General features: G+C 35.9%; 1 protein-coding gene across 3 annotated transcripts in view; it reads right to left on the bottom strand.

Moving 5' to 3' along the window:
* NAA15 (N-alpha-acetyltransferase 15, NatA auxiliary subunit) overlaps window positions 1-16327 on the bottom strand; it is a 101056-nt gene that overhangs the window by 11732 nt on the left and 72997 nt on the right. For all 3 annotated transcript variants that reach the window (XM_069105396.1, XM_069105397.1, XM_069105398.1), the window contains 8 exons: window positions 15509-15581; window positions 14576-14745; window positions 10627-10779; window positions 9926-10054; window positions 8499-8712; window positions 4735-4928; window positions 3214-3322; window positions 865-963 (listed from right to left, as the gene is read on the bottom strand). In XM_069105396.1, coding sequence (XP_068961497.1) covers window positions 865-963; window positions 3214-3322; window positions 4735-4928; window positions 8499-8712; window positions 9926-10054; window positions 10627-10779; window positions 14576-14745; window positions 15509-15581 — 1141 coding nt within the window. The remainder of the gene's footprint in view (window positions 1-864; window positions 964-3213; window positions 3323-4734; window positions 4929-8498; window positions 8713-9925; window positions 10055-10626; window positions 10780-14575; window positions 14746-15508; window positions 15582-16327) is intronic.

The raw sequence follows: 16327 nt of genomic DNA, 5'->3' as shown, positions 1-16327 counted from the left end.
TTTAATCAAATCATGTAACCTCAATGTACCTCAGTCTCCTTATGTAAAATGAAGGAGTTGAACTAGACAATCTTTAAGATTTCTTCTGGCTTAAAATTCTATGATTCGAACACCAAAACAACATAAGAGTTTTAAATTTTAAAACATTTGTTTTGTTATGAACATTGATTTTAAAGGCTTACTTTGATGAAATTTTACTCAAGTAATAAAATGACTCTTTAAACATTATTCCAGATAATACTTTATACTAAGTTATTATTAACCCACTTCCTAAAAATTCAAATTTATCAAACAAATGAATCAGAGAACAATGACCATATTCACTTTCCAAAAAGCAAATTCTTTGCTTTGAAAACAAATTTACTGGGACTCCTTGAAATGATAAATTTCTCTAAGACAGGGATACAAACTTTTATGTGTCATGGACCCATTAGGCAGTTAGGTGAATCCAACCTAATTCTCCTCAAAATATTGTTTTTAAATGTATAACAAACTTAGGATTACAAAGGAAACCAATAATACTGAATGAGTTATCAAAAATATTTTTATAACAAGTTCAATAGTTAATGTATGTATAAAAGCCTGAATTTTTATCAGTTCTCAGATATATGCCTAATTTAGTGCCATACAGAGCATAAGATACTCAAGTATCCCACCTGAACTTCTGGTTAGTTACACCTGTAGCTTTAAAAATGTAGATATTAGTTATAAATGACTATCACTGTTTTCCTCCAACTATACTTATGACTATTCAATATCTTCTCTTGAAGAGAATTTTTGATAAATCCATGTATAACAGTCATATTATTAACAACAAAAATTGTTGCAAATATAAACTTGCAGGGGTTAAAAACTAATACATACCAGCACTGAAGAGGCGAATCATACACTCATGAAGCCAAGGATGACTGGAATCAATAGCAAATGCCCTCTTCACTGATTGAAGCATCAAAAGAAACTTTTCTATAAAAAAAAAAATTAGAAGACACAAAAATATCTTCATTTTATAGGATGTCCTCAACTCAGAGGATTACCTAAAGTAGACAAACAGTTTTGAAACAATAACCAAATGAAAGAGTTTGTTACATTGTAATTGCAGTATATTATTTGAATCGATTCCTCTCTTCAGCAATGCAAGCTAAATCAATAGGATACAAGGAACATAAAAAGGTATTTCGCTAAATGTAGGAATGAATTCAATCTTAACATTTAGCAATCTCTGAATTATTATATGTATTTCGGCGACACATAACGTCCAGAGTTATGCTTCATTACAAAAACTTTGTAATACTGAAGAAAATACCAGGAAAAGCATATGTGCCTGAAACTCTGTCAGCTACCATATGATCACTGTAACATGGTTTCCTTTCTTTTCTTTCTTTTTTTTTTTTTTTAAAGCAATTGGGGTTAAGTAACTTGCTCAAGGTTACACAGCCAGGTGTTTCTGGGTGGGTGCCAAGTGTCTGAGCCCAGATTCGATCCCAGATCATCCCAATTCTGGGACTGGTGCTCCTACTCCCTGCGCTACCTGGCCGCCCCCATGGTTTTCTTTATAACCCTTCTGATTACACAAGTCCCAGGCAGGGCCAGAACTGAGCTGTCTTTTCAAGGATTCATCAGGACCAGACCCTAGCCCAGCACTGGCTTTTGGTGTTCTAATCCTAAGTTCTCCAGCATCAAAGTTTTCAAAGTATTTTTCCCTCCTACAAACCACAGAGACCACATTACAGAGATGAGAAAATCAACTATGTGTAAAATAATCTTTCTATTTTTTACATAAATAAGCATAACGTCTTTGTTTTCCCTATACACACTTTCAGGTTCTTGAAACTGTAGCACTGTCATGTAAGTTGAATGTTATGTGAAAAACTGCTTTCTAGGAAAGTAGGGCTAACAAAAATTCTTTAATGGTTTTTCCTTAGCTTCTGTTGTGCCCAAAGTTCTCAATAATGTCTATGCAAATGGAAGAGGTTCTTCTACCACTACATTCAAAGATTATATAACTCTAGTATTAAATGCCAGAGAATCATAAATCCTGGAGAATCCTTCATTCCAACATTAGAGATGGAGAAGTACTTGTTAGGCAGCAGGGAACTGGACTCAAAGAATTCTAAGGGCAAGCTCCAGCCCTTAGTATGTGCTGGTTCACAATCCTGTTGAAACAAAATTTACAGAAAATAACTGCAAGACAGAGCAGTGCAAGGTGCAAACAAGGGCTGGATGATATGGTGTGGCCTAAGAACACCACTTTCCATAAAAGCAGAACTCTAAAAAAAGAACCCAGTTTTTACAGGAATAAAATACCCTCCCTGGGACTGAGTGTCCTTAGAGGTCTCTTCAAGTTCTTGAACTATTAACTCCAATTGCCTGCAAGGTATTTTCAATTTAATTCCCTTCCATACTTCAAACTCAAGATTTACCATTCCTCAATTCACACCACAAAATTCTTCCTAGACACCAGAACTGGCAATCATCATTAATTCCTCCCCTCTCTCACATTCCACATCCAGTCAACAGTAAAGTCTTCCTTCACACTGTATGAGAAACAAGGGACATGAACCTTCTTTTCTATTCTCACTACTGCAAATGCTCATACATGTCCTTATAACTTCAGGTATGGAATGCTCCTTCCATTATTTTCTACTTACTCTAATATATATCACTGGTCACATTTTTTATCATATAACTTCTCAAAAAAAAAAATCAATGGTTCTCCAATTCTTACCAAGAAAAGATCAAATTCTTTATTCTCACATTTAAGGTTCTTCACAGTCTGATCACAGGTCACCTTTCTAATAACCGTATTATTAATCAATCTTCTAACTTAACTCTATGCCACCAACCTGAGTGTTTACTTTTCCCCAAATATATTTTGTGCTTGGTCATGCTAGTGCCTCTCCTAGGAATTTCCTGCCTCCTATTTCTATTAATAGAAACCCTACTCATCTTTAAAAGTTCAGCATAAATGTCACTTTCTCTAATAAAATTATTGAGACTGCCTATTCTGAGCACCTATCTTTTCTCTGAAGTCCTGCAACACTTTATTTGGATTGTCCAAATGGGACTTACCACATATGTCCCATATCTCCTAAAAGACATTTAAGTTCTCATTATCCACTCCCAGGCCTTGTTCACAACAGCCATGGTTAAATGCATCGTGGTATCTGCTATACCAGTGCAATCATTCATCTTGGAGTCACCTTCATCACTTACCTTTCCTAAAGTAAATCTCAAAGGCAAAAAGATGGGTTTCTATCTTGTTCTTTACTAAGTTCTTCAATGGTGTTAAAAATTTAATAGCTTCTTCCAATGGAGTTTCAACCTAAAAAAAGATATCACATAACCATCCATACCAATAATTTAGCAACTCAGCTTCTGATTGCTATTAACTCTAACTCTCTGTATTTAAACACTGTGGTCAACTTACTTATAAATGTTGAATTTATTAAAGCAGCTTTAGATAATATTCCTTTTATACACATTTTACTAATTAGGTACCTCTTACCAAAAGTTTGTCCACTCACCTGAAAATTCTTTTTATCTAACAGGATAACACATAGAGGAAGAGGATGTTCTTCATTACCCACCACAACCACCCACATGTTCAGTCATACAGCCCACTTCTAAGTATATGCCATGTGGGAGGTCTATGAAGACTCTTTGAGGAGCCATGCCCATTTGCGGTAAATAAATTAAAAAATTTAATTCCTTATTTATTAGGTGAAGGGGAATGGCTCTTTTCTAATTGTGGTTTGGTGTTGAGTATTTTTGAATTTTTTTTTATTACTAGTCTGAAAAAGTGGGGGGACTATGGGTATAGAACACTGTACAAAATGCTAGTCTTTGCTGATCACTGATTAGTTCTACTGAACTTTTCCCTCTTTTTTTATTCTTGGTTATAAGTGATGGGAGATGAAGGGGAGAATACTGAAAAATGAAGGCAATTTAAAAGCAAAAGATATCAATAAGAAATTTTTAGAAGTCAGTGGAGGGGATTATTTTGAAATTATTTCCAAGTTTCTATCATAATACAGTTATTATGGTAAACTTCAGGACAGTATTATCTATTAATAAATTAATTCTTTGAAAGTTTGGAGAAATGTGAAGGGGATAGAGAGGAGGAAGAGAAGGAAAGAGGAGGGAAGAGGGAGAGAGAAAAAAGGAGTAGGAAAGAAAAAGGGGGAGAACAAGGGAGAGAAAATGGAAGAGAAAGGGCGGGGGTAAGGAGAAAGGGGAATACAAGGAGAATATTGTACAGGGAGATTTATCTGAGAGCTGACTATATGCCTTAGCACACAAACTTTAGCCAGATTAAATCTTGGTTTAGAGCACCTTTTGAAAAACATTAGCAATAAGGTCTAATATATTTATAATAAAACAAACCCATGCTTGTGTTCATGAATCTACTGGGTAAAAGCAGAATGCCCCGAGTTAAAAAAAGGAAAGATAAAGTAGGTTATCAACAGATTAAAATGTTATCAATGAACAACCAATTCCAGTTTATTAACAAGTTTGCACATTTCCCACTTAAATATTCTATCTTCAGATCACTAACTAAATATTATTCAAGGTTTAAACTTGAAATATGGAAAAGAAAGAAGGTAAAAAAGAAAGGGAGATGCAAAAGCAGAATAAAAATGACAAGTAATTTCTAGATTTCAAAACTATGATCATATTGGCCAAAGAAGAGTTGCATCCAATTATGCCCAAGACTACAAATATACTAACAAATACCTTGGCCAGTTTCTCAGGGATAAGTTCTTCTTTTGGACCTCCAATTTCCTCATCATCATCATCCTTCTTCTTCTTTTGATTTCTCTGTTGCTTTTCTTTCTCCGCATTCTTTTTCTCTTCTTCAAGCTGAGCTTTCTTTTGAGCTCTTCTTTGTTTATTACGTAATTTCTTTAGCTCTTTGTCTGACATGTTTGCTATAAGTAGAAAATTTTAAAATGATTAAAACTTTTTGAAGTTTCAACATTCTAATCTTATTTATTTCATTTAGCCCCACCATTCCCTCAAAAAGCACTGCACGGGAAAACAGGAGCATGCACGCACAAACACACATAACACATTTTTAAGTGAATTAAGATGACTTTAAAAAATAGTGAATCTCCTTAATGTATCTCTCACACCTGAGCTGGCAATCACTGACAAACATATATGAAAATCTATCCTATTCAAAATTGCAAGCAATAAATTACTTGTCTGTAGTGCCAATAAGTAATACTTATTTGGATAATTCTTATTATCATTAACACTTGAGGAGGTATTTTAAAATTTCAAAATGTTTCACTATGAAAATACAAAAAACAAAGGGGGGTGGGATGGACTGAACACCCAACCTGCCCTCATTTTCTTGATTTCTCTCTCTCTGACCAAGAATTAAATAACAGCAAATATAGTCAAACAATAAGTAAAAAGTCAGAGGCACAAAGATAATTATACAAAGAATTGCAATTGTTTAATTTATTACCAGTTACTACTCAATGGCTGAAGATAGTTAAAACTCTCTTAACAAGACCACAGTGGTTTATAATTTACCTAAGTGAAATAAAGGTAATTCATGTGAAACAAATGCTGGCAAACCTTCCTACATGAAAACTGCAACCTTATTAACTAGATGATTATTTCCATTTTCTAATTTGTATATAAAGAAAAAGGCCTATGAAAAAGACATCACAAACTTTAGATCATAAAAATCATTTAATCCCACCTGCTTATTTTGTAGATTAAGAAAATGAGGGGAGTGCCAGGTAGCTCAGTGAGTAAGAGCACCAGCCCTAGTGTCAGGATGACCTGGGGATCGAATCCAGGCTCAGATACTTAGCACCACACCCAGAAATAACTGGCCATGTAACTTTGAGCAAGTTACTTAACCCCAATTGCTTTAAAAAAAAAAAAGAAAAAGAAAACGAGGCACAAAAGGTTAGGTGATTTGTCTGAATTCAGAAAGCTAATGAGATAGCAGAAACTGTTAACCTGGGTCTAACTATGACTCCCAGGCCAGTGTTCTCTCAACTACGCTGTGTTGATACTTTCTTTTTTAAATTTTTAATTCTTGATTCATTAGGATGCTGAGTCAATTAAAAAAGAATTGGGATAATTTTGATATGCCATTTATAAAAAGCAATTTAAATTGGCAGTGTAAATTGTCTCAAATTACATTTTTTCCATCTTATACCAGCTTAAGCATTTATCACAGAAATAATTCTAGTCAGAACCCACATACTCACTGATAAAGTAAGCCAGCAATTTACCAAGAATAAGTCTCATGATGCCAACTATGGCAACTGTATGTCAATGATACTTAATATAATGACTTTAAAAGTGTTCCTTAGCCAAGAGAAATTCTCATTTCCAAAAAGAGAAACGAACTCCACACTCTGCCGTGTGTAGGGATTTTTCTGTGTTAACATAAGTGTTCAAAAATAGTCTTGTCACCAGAGTTCAGGAGTAGTTATCTCATTTCCCTAAGACCATAAACTCCTTGGCATAAAGTGGAAGGTTTGGGCTGATGGTATTAAAAACAATAAGTAAAACCAATGAATTAACACCCAAATTCTAAAATACTGAGGAATTAGAATAAGCAAATTTAAAGTATCAAAAAATTCAGCATCCTACAATGGTAAAGCAACCCTAAATTTCAAGATTAAAAATGTGTTGCACTTACTTTAGCTGCTTTCTATAATATTATTGTCCCCTAACCTACGGGTTTCAAAGCTTTTCCAAAATAAGGATTCTTTCAAAAAAATATGAAAGTATGTAGATATTAAAAATAGGTATGTGGAATCAGTATTCATTCTGAAAATAGGCCTGTCTTCTGTTTTGTTGGAAAATTTTCTTATCTTCCCTTCTATCCCAAGATATTTTATATAGCCAGACCTTTCAAAAGTCTAATATTGGTGGATTTCATCAATATATTTCAAACTTTAAAGTGTTTCATAGCCAAGTTACTTTGGAAAAACACTGATTTAAACCTTCACAAAATGAATTCTATAATTTGCATTCAATAAAGGAAGACAGAGTGAGAAGCTGTTTGGATGGAAGGCAGCAGGAAAATAAACTGAGGAAGGCTACTTTAAATTTCTCTCTTTCCTGTTACCCCTCCCCATTCTTTCCTCATTTTTGATGTGGGGGAAGAGACACCATGGGTTGTGGACAGAGAGCAAGACTGGAAACCATGATGACCAGAGGCAAGTCCTGCCTCAGACCTATACCACTTTGTGACCTAGGTCAAGTTGATTTAAATCTCCGGATTCTAGGCAACTCTCTCACACTCTTAAAATGGCAGAGAAGAAGCTGAACTGAGCTGGCAAGTGTCCCCAGAACCTCCCTTATACCATGGCTGTCTAGTCAACATTTCTTCCTTAGATGACCTCAAACAGAATTTGCCATCACTGAGTCTAAATTTTTCATTTAACTGATGCAAAAGCCATGGCCTAGGGGGTGAAAGGACTTGTTCCACTGACTGTCGACTAGACAACATCAGAATCAGGCTTAGAGCCCAAGTCTCCTGATTCCTAATCTAGGGCTCTTCCAATTATTCTAGGCTGCTTCATCAGCAATTTCAAAAGCAACACAGATCAAGTTTAAAAAAATATTTAAACTCCTTTTTTTGGGGGAGGGGGGAAGGCAGGGCAATTGGGGTTAAGTGACTTGCCCCAAGGTCACATGGCTAGTAAGTGTTAAGTGTCTGAGGCTAGATTTGAACTCAGGTCCTCCTGACTACAGGGCCGGGTTGGTGCTCTATTCACTGGGCCACCTAGCCACCCCCCACCCCCGCAAGGCCCATTTTACTAATGCCACTAACATAGCTTCCGTCTGAAGAAATGCACTAGGATAAAAAGCCAGTCCTGTAAGAATGGAGGCCTTCAGAATTGACTAACAGCATTTACAAACTGTTCAAAAGCTCTTTTCAAGGAGGTAGGGAAAGGGACTAGATGACAGCTGGTTTTTAGGCTTGATCATTATGGGGAGACAGGTTACTAGGAAGCTATCACAGGGAGAAGAAGAAACTGAACAATGTGATTTTCTCCAGAAGAGAGTCAGAAAATACAACATCTGTAGTGGAAAAGAACACCAGGCTGGGAGGAAAGAAACCTGGGCTTTAGTTACAGCATAGATGCTAACCTATTATAAAGAACCACTGCATTTCTATGGGCATCTTTAAAACAAAGGGGTGAGACTAAATAGTCTCTAAAGGTGTATTATAGTACTAACAGTGTGCTATTCTTTTCTACACATAAAAATTAAGAAATTCAAAAATACTTAGTAAATATTATCAGTCATCATTAAAGTAAGAGTTTCTTCCATGAATAAGTTGGTAATAGAAATGTAACTGAACTGTGACAATCATTCACTTTTCAACGAAATACACAAAATACAACAGTCTCACTAACAAAGCATCCCAAACACAAAATATGATACATACAAGAAAGCATCTGTTAGTATGCACACAAAAACAGAGTAAACCAAAAGAAATCTGAGTGATCTTATACCTGTATCAGCCTCATGTTCTTTATTCTCATCTGTTAGTGGGTTATCATGAAGTTTCAAATAGATCTCTATAGCAATCCTCGCTGCCTTGAAGTAAAACGGATGCTGTCGAAGTACATCTTCTAGTTTTAACAAGTCCACATAAGACCTAAGTGTAATCTTCCTCATACAGTACGTATGAAAGTCAAACTGGTCATCAGTGATTTCTACAAAATGCTAACATAATACAATGTTCTTTAGCAAGTATTAATGTAGGGAAAGGTTAAAAAAAAAACCCTAAAAAATTATGGAATTATTTTTATTCTTGTCATGAAAGAATTTGGAAAATGAAACCCAAAACAAAAGTTTATAGTAACTTTTTAAGTTACAATGCTCAAATCATACATTAAAGGACATCAACAACAGTAACCAAAAAGAAAACAAAAAAATAAACCCTAAAATCTATCTATAAACCAGTTAGAAGTAAAATGAAAAGAAAAAAGTCAATTCATTCTGAATGAGTATGGACACTTTTTATCTGGGAAGATGAAACAACAGCCCAACTAAGAAACTATGTAGAAATTTATTAGAATTAGTGTTTTATTAATACTTCAGCAGAATTACTAAGAAATAAAAATGGCAAGGGCATTACTGATGGAAAAGTAAATTGGCTTATTTAGTATTATTAACATTAGTATGTGCTTTAAAAAAAAAAAATCACTCACTAGGCCCCCCAAAAGGGGAAAATTTGAGCAAGAGTTCATCAATTTGAGTTCATTCACAAATTAAAATAACATATTAGCTAGTAGGGATACAAAGAAAGAAAGGAAGTCGTCCCTGTTCCAAAGGAGTGAACATTCTATGGGGGGGGGGGAGGGGGAATACCCCCCCATCTATACATGCAAAGTAAACACAAAGTCATTTGAAAGATTGAGGGGGCTGGGACACACAACTTGAGGGAGGAAGAAGGGTCAGAAAAGGCCTTAGTTAAGAGTTTGCACCTGAGCTGAATTCTGAAGAGGGGGATGGGTTGAAGGGAGGGAACAGGAGAACATCATAAGAATGGGGGTTAGGGTTGGGTGCACTTTTACAAAGGCAGAGAAAGCAAGAGATGGAATGCAGTAAAGTTTGCAAAACTAGGCTGGAAGCAGACTGCAAAGTGGTATAAATGTTCAATGGAAGAATATTTATTGAAGAATAAAATTCCTTGAACAGGGGAATGGTACAGTTAGATTCATGCCTAAGAAATTATCCATTTGGCAAGTATGGATTAGCAATGAGATCTAAAGAAAATTTCAATTAATATATTTATGAAATTAAAAAAAAAACCTAATTCTACAAAAGTTAAAAAACTATACTATAAAAGGGATTTTTAGAAGAAAGAAAACTAGTATATGCCAAAACAAAATTTCGATAAAGAAATTTCATGACAAAGTAATATTTTACTTACTCTCTCAATTTCATGACATTTCTTAAGTGCTTCACCAAATTTATTCATTGCCTTATAAGCCTGCGCACATTCTGTCTGGAACCACATACACTGCATTTCATTCAAATTTTCCACCGCAGATGTTCCTTCCTATTGGAATAGCACAAAATACATTAATAAATGAACACTAACATTTTTATTGCTACATTGAACTCTGATCAATTTCGCAAGAATTGCTTGATTTTTTAAAGATATTAACTGCTGCCATATATTTAGGGCACATGAAGAAGTAAGCAAAATTATATTTCTAACCTATACAAAAATAATTGTAGTTCTAGTAAATGTTCAAAGCATTCAAATTACCTATACATCTATCATAGACTGTAGAACAATTTCCTATAATTGGTCACTCAGGTCATGCCAACTTTTTTTTTCTTTTTTTTTGGGAGGGGGGTAAAGCAGGGCAATTGGGGTTAAGTGACTTGTCTATGGTCACACAGCTAGTAAGTGTTAAGTGTCTGAGGCTGGATTTGAATTCAGGTCCTCCTGACTCTAGGAGCCAGTGCTCTATTCTGCGCCACCTAGCCACCCCTTAAACTGAATATTCTTGACTACTGATTTAAATCACACTAACTCTGTTGGGTTTTTGAGTGTGAAGAAAATGATTATAAAAGAAACCAAAACATATGATAACTGATATATATATATATATATATACAAACCCTTGTAAACTTAGAGCACATTTCTTCAGCCTCTTTAATCAGGTTGGCTTTCAGCATGTACTTGGCACATTTGGAGTTGATAAATCTGTCTGCTGTGTCCAGGGCCTGAGCTTCATCCATCCACCTAGCAGCTTCTTTAATATTGCCAGCATGCTTACAAGGAAGAAGTGAACATCATATAAGAATGACAATGTTTTAAAGGACATAACAGATTATTTTTAAGTACTGAAAATTTAACTGACAAAAGAAAACACAAAAGCAAAGCAGCATAAGCAAATGTAAAAAAATTATTCTTTCTCACCTAGGATCTCAACTGGCTAATTAGTGAAGCCTCATATTTTACTATAATGGATTTCAGTTATTTCATGGGGAAGAAATCAATTTTTAATGTCTTCTGGCTACAAAAATAATAAGGCTCACATTTAGAAAGTGCTCTTCTTTTAACAAGCTTATGGAAGCATCATTGTCCCAGTTTTACACAAAAAGAATTTTAGACTCAAAAAGTGTAAAACAATTTGCCCCTAGTTTTACAGCTAATCAGTGGAAAGTCAAACCCAGGCCAATCAGCTCTAAGTTAAACTTGCTTTACATGTTATCAAGAAGCATTCATTTCTGAACAGAATGTCACCAAACATTGTTTTAGATTAATCCAACATATTAGCCGCATACAGGGAACACAAAAGTTAACAGCAGGGTGGATCCTATAGCTTTAGACTGTGGCTTTTCCTTACTCTTCTATCCAAAACTCACTCCACAAGTTGTAGCTTATGAGAGTCAAGGTCAACAGTGCCCACAAAGCTGAGGAGCATCTTAGGTGTTAATATTAAATAGACCTGGATACACAAAAGGTTCTTATATACTATTAAAGATTTTTGTGGACATAAAAAAATATTTTTGCCTGGAATGCTTTTCATTAGTCTAAGAAGTAAGATCTAAATTAGAAAAGAGAAGCAAAACTGAACAGGGAAAAAAAAGACCAGAAAAGTTAGCAACTTCTAGTTTCTACATAAGATTTTCAGTGTCACTGTCATAGTAATGTAAATTTTTAAGATCTTCCCTGCCCCTAGGCTTAAGTGCACTTGGAGCTTGGGGTGGGAGGCTTGTTTCTCAGGAGATACTTTGTGATTGGGCAGTGGGTCAAGAAGGTTGTTACATTCTCTGAGCCAGGAGAAGTTTATATAAGCCCTGATGGGAGGCTTTGCTTTGGGGTTCATTTTGAGAAGTGATTTGACCAGACAAGACTCTGGGCAGCCATTGGGACCCCCACCCCCCGGGCTTTGAAAAACCCAAGTGTTGATGCTACCCTCTCTGGTAACTGTGATTTGGTATGGATATAAAGGTTGGACAGTTTGGAAGCCTGTCTGCTTGATCTGTTTTATAACTGTCTTGTAACTTCTGTCTGTATACTCTGAAGTTCGGGGTGCTGAACTTTTCCCCCTGAACTAGGTAAACGATATATGTTTGATTGATTAAAGTAAGCTTGTTAACCCATTTTGAGTTGCTTTCCTTTAGAAAAGCAGATCTAATGGGGCAGCCAGGTAGCATAGCGAGTAAGAGCACCGGCTCCAGTGTTGGGATGATCTGGAGATCGAATCCCGGGCTCAGACACTTAGCACCACCCAGAAACACCTGGCCGTGTAACCTTGAGCAAGTTACTTAACCCCAATTTCTTAGGGGCGGCCAGGTGGCTCAGCGAGTAAGAGCACCAGCTCCAGTGTTGGGATGACCTGGATCAAATCTGGGCTCAGATACTCAGCACCACACCCAGAAATAACTGGCCCTGTAACCTTGAGCAAGTTACTTAACCCTGATTGCTTAAAAAAAAAGAAAAGCAGATCTAAGAACTTGTGTTGCCAGACACCCTGGGGATGCTGGGGTGCTTGCTGCAACAGTCACATCACCATTTAATTCCAGCTATTATGATAATATATATCTTAACATAAAATTCATGTGCCAACAGAACTACTTGGCCTAAAAGCAACCATGTATGAGAACAAGCATTTTATTAAGCACACAGTATGTGATATGTACTGTGCTAAGTGCTCTACCAATGTTATTTGATTTGATCCTTATAACAACCCTGGGAGATAAGTGCTATTATCTTCATTTTACAGTTGTGGAAACTGGGGCATAAAAGGTTAGATGACTTGCCTAATAATGCTAATAATGACTAGCTGGGCCTGAATCTGAACTCAGGAGTTTCTCATTCTAGGTCCAGCTCTCTAACCACTGTACCACCTAATCACCTCAAGAAAATACAGCAATCTAGGACATTGATAAGGAGTTCTTCCAGTGTTCCCTGGCCACCAAATGTGGCATTCCAATAACATTATTAAGTCTCAGCTTCTAGTCTTCCTGCCAAGATGGCTGCCTGAATGGGAAACTAGCCATCCAGCTCCCATATCCTTAGTCCAACAAAACCTTGCAGTTCACACCAGACTGAATAAAATCCAACAAGAAATAACATTGACTCTTTCCATCCCAGAAACACAGAAAAAGTCAGCTCCAAGTGTACTGTGAGGCTAGAGTTAGTCAGATTCATGTGTAGCTTACAAGGTTCTATATTTAAAAGAAGAAAGACCAAAAAAAGGGGGGTAAAGGACCTATTTGTACGAAAATATTTATAGTATCAACTTTTTTGGTGGCTAAAAACTGGAAATCAAAGGAATGTCCATCAGTTGGGGAATGGCTAAACAAGCTGTGGCATATATGGTTGTAATGGAATATTATTGTGCTATAAGAGTGATGAGCAGGCAGATTTCAGAAAAACATGAAATGATTTGCTAATCTGATTTGCTGAGTGAGAACTGAGCAGAATCAGGAGAACATTATACACCGTAACAGCAACACTGGGTTATCAGATAAACTTCATTCTTACCTGAAAGGCAGTGTTTAAAAGGAGGATAATACTGTGGAGGGCATAGTCACAAACAAAACAAACTCCCTGATTCTAAAAGGAGGATTAAAATGGAGAAACAGGAAAACAAAAACAAACAAAAAAACTCCCCCTAGAATCTAAAGGAGTACTTTTGATTGACTCTTAGACAACCAGGGGGAATGGCTGCACAAATTGCATAATATGAAAGGAATATTATTATTTCTTAAAAACTAAAAGAGAAGGGGCGGCCAGGTGGCGCAGTGAGTAAGAGTGCCAGCCCCAGCATCAGGAGACCTGGGATCGGTTCCGGCCTCAGATACTCAGCACCCACACACACAAAAAAAAAACAACTGGCGTGTAACCTTGAGCAAGTTACTTAACCCCAATTGCTTAAAAAAAAAACAACTAAAAGAGAATTTCTGAGAATACTTGGCATGTATGAAATGAGAGACTAAAGTGAGCAGAACCCAGTAAAATAACTTAATTAAGGGTAATAACACTGCAAAAACAAACAACTTAGAAAGACTTATGAACCCTGAACAAATCATTAATTAACCATGTCTACAAAAGACTTGGGAGGAAGCATTTAAGCAAACTCCAGACAGAGAGAAGATGGACACAGGAGGCATACATTTTTGGAAATGGCTACTATGTGTATTTATCACACTTATTTATTGTAAGGGCTATTTTTGGGGGGTTTTTGGGGGGACGGGGGGAGACTTTCTTTTTCTCAGTTAAATGAGTAGAAAAAGGGGACTATCCTCAGGAGGATGGATAGTAATAATAATGCCAAAAAGATGGGGAGAGGATTTACTTCTAATGCAGAGAAAAGAACAAAAGGAAGTTTAAAAGCCAGCATAGATAAATGGGGCAGTTTTAAAAATAATGTGCAGACTCTCTCTCTCTCTACACACACACATACAATGTATGTATATAACACATACAGCAGTATGAAATGGTGATTTATGGCTTTATACAGTATCTGCTCTTTTTAAAAATCAAGTTAAAAATGTTTTAAGTCTTAGAGCTTATAAAATTTAAGTTAAGAATGATAGCAAAAGTTAATTTTACCTTATAGATTTTAGCTTTCACAAGAAAGAGTTCTATCAACGTAGGTGTACTCTCTATAGCAGCATTTATATATTCCAAAGCGATAGATGGCTGCCCAATTTTGTCATAATGCTGTGCCAAATAGTACTGGACCCAAAGTAATGTGGTAGGAGGCTCTTCCTTGCCATCATCTAAAGAGAAAAAAAGAACATACCAACATTTCCCTAACTGTACTCAACTATAATTCAAACTCATACAACATTACATATACACAAATGTATTTTTACTACACAAAATGCTTAAAACCAGCTCATGTTTATATGTTGTTTTAGGGGTTGCAGCAATGAGATTTACATATGTAATCTCATCAGATTCTAACAAGTATCCTGTGAAGCAGGTGCTATCTTTTAAATAAAAACTGTGATTTCTTTGGTGAAGTCTCAGTGAGGAAATGCCCTTTTGTAAAAGCAGATCAGCAACTGCTCCACAAAGTTTAGTCTTAGAAAATTGTTTCGGGGCAGTGAAAGGTTAACTTAATTGTCCAGGATCACACAGTCAATGTGTCAGGGTAGGAACTGAATCAAAGTCTTCCTAACTTTGAGGTCAACTTTCTACCCACTATTAAACAGTACTTCCCTAGGTGGTATTATTTTCATTTTATGGATAATGAGCTAAGACACTAAAATTTTACCTCAGGGTCACATTGCTAGTGAGGTCAAAGTAGAATCTAGGCCTTCCCAAACTCCCAGTCTAGCACTCCATTCATTAAACCATACCATCTTCTTAAAAAAAAAACATAAATTAACAAAAGAAATAAGTTGCTCAATTTCTTTCTTTATTATACCTGTATCTGCCAACTAAATGTCATAACCAATGGCAGACATTCTGAATCTGGTATTTAATAACACAATAAATATTTCAAAATTTATTAAAAACAAAAACCTTGGCACTTACCAATGGGGTTAAATAATCGACAGCTTTTTAGAGAGGTTTCATAGCCGACTACTAACTCTTCTATGATTGCCACCTAGAGGACCAAACACATACAAAAATTACAGTTAAATTACAGTACAAAACTCTTTATGACTGCTTTTTCCTACATAGTATGTTTATACTGTCCAAAATACAATCAGAACCAAATGACCCTTCCAAACAGGCAATTCTATTTCATATTTTATAAGCTCCTAATCATAGGTGTATAGCAGCTGATCTATTAACACCTGAATCCTTAGAAAAGCAACTGCCACTTGGGGAATAATATCATGAAGGCCATGCTTATATTCAATTATTTTCTTCTATAAAACATACCATCCTACTACAATCCCAAATAATATTATAGCATGGATTTAAGGAAGGTTATGGTCCCCTTCCTTGTGAGTCCCAGGGTCAGAACATGATTATAAGCAGAAACCTGTTACATCAAAACATATACCTGGAGAACCAGTCAAAACAAGTGCCATCACTGTAGTAGTTATTGCCAACAACTAGCAGTAGGTTAGCATAAGGACCTGCGTATGCTACTCATTGGTTTCAAGGTGCCAATATATAAAAGATTTAGTGTTGGCTATAAGTTTTACATTATTTTAATATAGCCAATACTTGATATTTGATTTCTAGACAACCTAAAACCTTCCTTACTTTATCCAGCTAAATACCAGATTGATATTAGCATCACTGAGCTAGGAAGGGGGAAAAAAAGCCAGCCATTTATTTGGAGAGTATCAAAAGGGGCACAGAAAGGTTGAGTCTCCTAATAAATGCCAAATGAAGTAT

The sequence above is a fragment of the Petaurus breviceps genome, unplaced genomic scaffold, assembly GCF_028583685.1.
Source record: "Petaurus breviceps papuanus isolate PSGF00001 unplaced genomic scaffold, PetGlider_PUasm1.0 76, whole genome shotgun sequence".
In the NCBI taxonomy this organism is placed as follows: domain Eukaryota; kingdom Metazoa; phylum Chordata; class Mammalia; order Diprotodontia; family Petauridae; genus Petaurus; species Petaurus breviceps.
Note: the sequence above shows the minus strand (reverse complement) of the source record. Positions and strands in the feature narration are given on the sequence as shown.